The sequence below is a fragment of the Triticum dicoccoides genome, chromosome 5B (genome assembly GCF_002162155.2).
Source record: "Triticum dicoccoides isolate Atlit2015 ecotype Zavitan chromosome 5B, WEW_v2.0, whole genome shotgun sequence".
NCBI lineage: Eukaryota > Viridiplantae > Streptophyta > Magnoliopsida > Poales > Poaceae > Triticum > Triticum dicoccoides.
Genome location: NC_041389.1, coordinates 388,750,726 through 388,757,960, shown reverse-complemented (window position 1 = coordinate 388,757,960; position 7,235 = coordinate 388,750,726). Strand labels below are relative to the sequence as shown.

General features: G+C 47.1%; 1 protein-coding gene across 1 annotated transcript; it reads right to left on the bottom strand.

Annotated features, from left to right (window-relative positions):
- Positions 1–5,041: 5,041 nt before the first annotated feature.
- On the bottom strand, positions 5,042–6,574 carry LOC119309340 (transcription factor MYB20-like). The gene is made up of 2 exons (XM_037585362.1): positions 6,275–6,574; positions 5,042–6,115 (listed from the first exon to the last, which is right to left on the bottom strand). Exons 1-2 carry the CDS (start codon positions 6,405–6,407, stop codon positions 5,400–5,402), a joined length of 849 nt encoding a protein of 282 aa, XP_037441259.1. The 5' UTR covers positions 6,408–6,574; the 3' UTR covers positions 5,042–5,399.
- Positions 6,575–7,235: the final 661 nt, after the last annotated feature.

Sequence of the window (7,235 nt, the reverse complement as noted above, 5' to 3'; positions counted from 1 at the left end):
AATTATTTCTAAAACATGTGTTATTCAGACATTTTCCACTCCCCCAAATCACCATTGTAACCCCTACGGCTACCAAACCTCTCATTTTACCAGGAAAATTCATAATCCATACACACAATTCATTAATACATCCCAAGTTCATATTAATGCCAAAGGAGCAATTAATAACCCCTAGGCATATCTCGCCATCAGGCAATGAATAAACAGATGATCAATGCTTCCACTAGCATCATATAACCTACACTTTTGATTACCAGTCCAACCATGTTTAAGTAGGTTATCCTTAGTTCAAAATGTTGTTCTTAAATACTGCACAGTCTCAAAAATTAAAGAATTTTAATAAACCACAGTCTCCGAAAAGGAAACTTGACCTATAACGCTTTTGGCATCAAGTACATTGATTCAGCTATAAATTTACCTGAGAAAACTAAGAATCAAGATACATTTATCCTTCTCACTGAAAGCACCCCGTAAACACACAACTCATGCAATTGTTGCCAGGCTAGCTCTAGATCTCCTCTTAAATCTCCCCTAAACTTTGTATTGTTCCAACCATTTCCAAAAACCTTATCCACGGTAATGTTCAGACCGATATTAACATTACAAAGCTTAGGGAACCTTGCACAAAGTGGTTTTTATTTCTAATCTAGACATCCTCACACACGCAATGCTTGGAGTATGCTTCTCGGTCGCCGTGTCGACATTGAAGTGGCACCACCCACTCGTGTGGACATGTAGGTCTGACCGTTATCAATGTCGTGGAGTCACGTCTACTCTGGAGCGGCGATGACCGTCATGAATACGCGGCAATCACTTCGCGTGGAGAGGTTTTTTTTGTCAGAAGGGTTTTTGGATGGGACTAGGGTAGCAGACGCGTGCATGGCAGTGGTCTGGACGCCCGGAAAGCCCTCTGGTTGACCCGTAAAGTCCTCTGATTTGCCTCCGGTTTTGTGAAAAACGGATGTTCGGACCAATTTGCCGGACAGCTGGGATGTTGCGTTGGATGGCAAATTACGTCCGGACCACTCGATCCGGACGGGCGAGCAGTTTGAGGGTCCGGGCTAGAGATGCCCTTGCATCTTTTTGGCCGGGAGGTTTTCTCTACGCAATCCGGGTGGGACCACAACTTATGTTTCAGCAGTAGGTGATCAGCGCCACGAGGGACGGGGTTTAAGCTAGTTCAGCTTGCTACGCGGCTACGCATGCCGTAGTTTTCCGGTAGCTGATCGATCATGTCTTGCCTACATGGAACGCGACCGTGGCTGGGCAGCGGCGAGGAAAGCAGACGTACGTGTGGTTTAATGTCAGAATGGACTTTTGTCTACCCCTGCGCTGCGACAAATAGAGAAACTCAGCTCGATCGTCCACTAGGATCTGGACATGGCCGAAGCACTCCTCGCAGGAACACATGCGCCAAATCCAAATACGTAGGTTCACACATGACACATGGATCATGAGCATGCGTCTACATTACATACGGTGCTTACCTAAGGCCGGTGCTAACCCAAAGGTCGACCGATAGGTGAGTGCGTGACTTTGTCGCACTGATTATTAAGGCTCAATGCTTCATGGAAATATATAGTTAGTTCACTTGTCGCTTTTAATTTTGCTGGGAAGCACATTGTTTTTCGGAAAGGGGTACCCGGCCTCTGCATCACCGGACCCTAATTTATTTTTCTGCGAAGCACTTGTCTCTCAGACAGCTCTGTGCTGATACTTCCTCCGTCCGGAAATACTTGTCATCAAAATAAATAAAAGGGGGTGTATCTAGACATATTTTAGTTCGAGATACATTTATTTTTATCTATTTTGATGACAAGTATTTTCGGACGGAGGGAATATTTGTGAGTTGTAACTCAGGCCACGACTTGCGTGACTAATGTTGAATCTAATTAACTTGTCTTGTGCGTACGTAACCTTGGTTTCTTAGTTCTTACTATACATAGACATGTGTAATTGTCAGCGTATACCTACGCCAACATCATGCAACTAAAGCACTACAAATACCCCTTGAAGGGCCACTTAATTAGAGGACTGCTTATGATGATGATACACTAACCCTAGTTGCCTATTAGCCTGTTTATTTTTCCTTCAAGTGTACCTCACTGTATTTTCTGTTCTATTTCACTTGTTCACGGTTGTGGGAGAGGCTTGGTTTCGGTCGTGTACTCTTCTTCTGTCTATTAATACACACGCATCCCTCTTGAATGGTTCCAAAAAAGATGATACAACAAGAGGACTTGGCTCCAAGCAGTGCAACTATATTAAAGGTTGTTGCATGTACTGAGTAAAAACGAACAGAACATTACGAGAAAATCTTGGCATTGTTTCGGGTAATCGGCTGAAAAATCCCACGGAACTACACGAGCAATCCTGTGGGAGTTTTGCTTCGGGACACCCCTTTAAAAGTTTGCATTAATCTTAAAGTTACTTAAAAAGGCTACTACCATCTTAGCCTGCCGATCAAACATATTGAATAGATTGATTTGAATATAAAATATTATATTATCCATTTTCGTTGAAGGGGTACTACCTCCATCCAATTTTATTAGGGCCTTCTTCGTATTTTGTGCCTAATTTTGACTATAGATTCAACTAATAAAATATAAGTTATACATCACAAAACTTGTATTGTTGGATTTATATCCGAAAGAGGTTTCGATGATACTATTTTTGTGGCATATAACTTATTTTTTGGTAGTTAAGTCAAATGTCAAAATTTGATTCCCTGCAAAAACAAAATGTCAAAGTTTGATCCAAAATACAAGGGGACTAATAAACCCAGACGAAGCTAGTACCTTCTAATCTCCGCCTTTAATCTGCATCAAAATCTGTGAACATTTCTGATGGCGGGAGGTATGTACCGAAGCAATGTGCGTCCCTGTGGTAATGAAGTTTTGGAAGATCCTGTGTCGTGGGGTTGAAAACGACACCACAAATTGTACCGTCATCAAATGTAAACAACTAGCGAAGCAGCAAACATATAATATACTACACCCTCTGTTCCTAAATATAAGACGTTTTCAGTTCAATTTAAACTATCAAAATGTCTTACATTTAGAAGCAGATGTAGCCACCGCACCTCGCAGTGGCTGCTCGGTTCTTCTTTGTCGACTTGCTTGTTCGTGGGAGGTTGTGGTTGGTGGTCTTGTCGGTGTTGGATTGACGTGCTGGTGCTAGTAGCTTGGGTGAAAACACTGTCTCAGCCATGGGCCTTTGACCGGCGATGACGGCGGCCATGGGCCTTTGACCGGCGATGACGATGGCCTTGGGCGCCATAGACCTTCTTGGAGGCATCGTCGCATTGCTATTGCACCCTTCCCATGTTGGATCCGGTCCTGAGTGATCGGATGATGGCGGCGTCTTGGCGTTGTATCCCCTCTCGAGGGCTTCATCTTTGTAGCTGGGCATCGGCAAGTGGGACCGGAGGTGATGAAGTTGGCGCTGAGGCTTCTGTGGCAACGATGTCACGGGGAACGATGTAGGAGACGTGGCTTTGGTTGAGGTAGTCGGCTCTTCTTCGGCGTGTTCGTGGGAAGGCCTCGGCTGGTTTGGTGCTTTGAAGTCGAAGCTGCGGTGCCGGGCCATGTGGTGTACGTTGACGGGTAGCAGGTGGTTCGTTCGGTGATCTTCCACGACGCCAGCCTTGCCTGGTTCTCCTTCGTAGCTTCCTGTTGTTGTCGGAGCTGCGATGTCTCGTCGCGGTGGCTGAGGTTCGGCGCAGGTCTTCATGTGACTACACACATCATTTTCAGTGTGGGTTGGTTCGAGGATCGTCTTTGACGACGTCGGAGTCGTTTCACAGAGTTTGGGATGGCGATGACGCCTTTAGGGGAGAAGTGATGATGATAATGTCGTTGTATTGTCTCGACGAGGCCCTTTCTGGAGTGGCGTGTGTGGGTATTTTATGTGTGCTGCTCAGCGGTTTGTTATGGTTTTCGTCCGGTTTTCCATTAATTAATTGGGCAACTTTTTTCTGCCTATTTAATGATGAGGCAAATCTTTTGCCTTCGCTTCGAAAAAAAAAACAGATGTAGTACTTATAAGTTGTGACCAAATTTCTGGAGAAGTGCGGACAAGGGAGGGGAAATGGCCACCTTATCTTGCTAACAAGTCAAGCCAAAGGAAGGGTAGAGAAAATCCTAGTACATTTTCCGTTAAATAGCTAGGTAGATCGCCTACGCACCCAGCATTTCCTTGCGTTCCACCTCAATCAAAAAAGGGAAAAGCTACAGCGACACTTACACCGAGAAAGGCAGCACGAGAAAATTATTACAAAGCAGCGTTGACTAGGACGTGCTAGTGCAGTCGTCTGAGTTCTTATTGGCACTTTCCAAAAAAAAGGAGGGTGAATTTGAGGAGACCTTACTCCTCTGCCGATAGATCATGTAATTTTCTGTTCAATTTTACATTTTTGAGCAGTAGTTAATACTGTGAAATGGACGCAGAATGTTTTTTTTTTGAGCATCAGTACAGACACAAGCGTTCATGTACACGTGCATACACTCATCTCTATGAACGCACACACACACCCTACCCCTATGAGCACCTCCGAGAGACTGAGCCGGCATATCATCTTGAGATTTACGAAGTCACCGTAGGCACCTCGTCGCCGACGGAAACGTCTCCTTCCACTGAAAGCGCATCGCCGGAAATCCTGAAATAAATTCAGGAATAATGCGAGCACCAGGATGTGAACCCTGGTAAGTTGGGGATACCACTGCCCACCTAACCAACTCAACCACAGATTGATTCGCTAGTAGTACTAATATTTTGTTACCCAGTCAAACCAACCATGCTCAAGATGTTGTGACCTCTGTGTGGCCGATAATAAAGTTATAATGCCTTTCATCAGCTTAGAAATGCTCGTCAAATCCGAAAAAGGGAGGAGAAATGCTCAACGTGTAACTAGGCGGAGTAAAAGACAATATGAACCATAACAGAAAACGGTGTGCATAAGGCATAACCCAATCTTCGACTCCATTTCATTATACTGCATTTCATTTCAGAGTATATGTATATAAAACATTGCCATTTTCCTTCATTTCATTATCCAGATTCCTATCATCTCACTTTGCATGCATGTGTGCATGCTGCACCCACGCATATGTCGTTAGAAGAGTTGAGGTATCAAATCTAGACTTGCCGAAAGTTCGAAGGATGAAAGATGAACGACAAATGAAAAGCAAATGAATTTAGGGTAGTTATGCATGTCTTCACTTATTTTCTTACTACCTCTCCCTCTAATTGTTCTAGTATGGCCAACTAGGTGCACCGCCGATGAACTTTTACTGGGCAGTAATTAACACATAAGCACGCAATCGCATACGGCAAGGCAACTACTCATTCGTTATAATAAAGAATATGATATTGGTATCAACGACGACGAGCTGCTTCGTTCAAGCCCATGTCTCCTGGTGATCAAACAGGGCGATCCTCTGGTACGCGTTGAAGGCGTCCTCGAACTCCCATGCCGACGTCGGCCCGGTGACCACGTCGACGTCCAGTCCCATCATGAACATCGGCTCCACCGGCCACTCCATGATCTTCGGCAGCCAGTCGTCCTCGAAGCCGCCGCCGCCGCTCGACGCCGCCGAGGCGGACGACGAGGACGAGGACGACTCGGCTGGTGACGAAGCCGTGCCGCAGCTGCTGTCGAGCGGCGCCGGTTCCACGACGTCGCATGGCAAGATGATGTTATCCAGAAGTTGCATCATGGTCGGCACCTCGTCGGGGCAGAACATGTCCTCTTCGGCACCTGACTGACTTCCCGTGGCCGCCGCCGCCGGCACCTTCTGCTCCGGCGATTCACCACCGGTAGGCCGCTGCGGATGCTGATAGGTAGCAACAGCAGCAGGCTGGAGGGGCTTGTGGGTGGCGGGGTCGATGCCCATCTTCCTCAGCTTCTTCTTGATGTGCGTGTTCCAGTGGTTCTTGATCTCGTTGTCGGTCCGGCCGGGCAGGTGGGAGGCGATCTTGGACCACCTGTTGCCGAGCTGCTCGTGCAGGTCGATCACCGTCTTCTCCTCCTCGTCGGAGAGCAGCCCGCGCTTGAGGTCCGGCCGAAGGTAGTTGGTCCACCGCAGCCGGCAGCTCTTCCCGCACCGGAGCAACCCTGTTCACAGAAACGCAAGTCACAACACGTCAAAACATTGGTCAATCAAAGAAAGGTCGTCGGCTGTGGGTCGTGACCAGAGTATGCATGCATGTAATTAGTCAAGCTAACCGGCCGGCTAGCCGGCCGGCGAGCAAGTGCAGGCAGTGAGTGACCCACCGGCGAGCTTGGGGACGGCTCTCCAGCAGCATTGGCCGTTGCTGAGGAGGAAGCTGACGAGCTTCTGGTCGTCCTCCGCCGTCCACGGGCCTTTCTTCAGCCCCACCTTGTCGCAGCACGGCTGCCTCCCCATTGCCACGAGCTTTGTTTGCACACACAAAGATCACTTCACTCGCAGGGAAATATCACCAAGCAACGTCGAGCCAACTAACCAAGCTCGTAGCAAACAGCTGCAAACTTTTTCTTTATATTTTTTAGCTCTGTTTTGGTGGCACAGGTACACAATAGCTAGCTAGCAAATGGCGGTTTAGCTTTAGCTACATGGTGAGACGCCATTGCCACCTTCCTTTATAAAGGAGGGGGAGGGAGAAGAAGACAAAGGGGCCGGTGGCTAAAAGCTTAGCCGAGGCACCATCAACTGGCGACTAACCGGACGGAAGTAGAAAAAAAAAATAGAATCGCAGTGCGGCTAGCGCGTGTGCGCGCGGAGGATGGACCTTGGACCAGTACTGGAGCTAGCTAAGGACGACGTGTCGTGGCGCCGCAGAGGCTGGCGCGTGGGGCCCTGCCGTTGGCGTCGCCGCTTTGCCGGGCTGCTGCTCATGGGTCCCTTTTGCTTGCGTTGCAAGTGCTGGCCTGCTAAGCTTTCAAGCTTTTGTTTGGATCCTCGTTTGTTGCTCAATCAAGGGGTTTCAACGGGATTAATTTTGGGGCATGTAATGTGTCCATTCCATCGAGTCATTATCATTTATTTAGCTTCTAAACATACTAATTGTATTGGCCTCCATTGTATCAAAGTCCTTCATTTTGTAGTTTTTTAAATTGAAATAACAGGGTAAATGGTAATCCCTTCTTCCATAATTCTTGACATGGTGTGGTTTTAGCTAAAACCAAGACAAGAATTATGAAACAGAGGGAGTAGCGTGATTGCATTTTTTTTTTACTTGTTGTGTCCATCGGG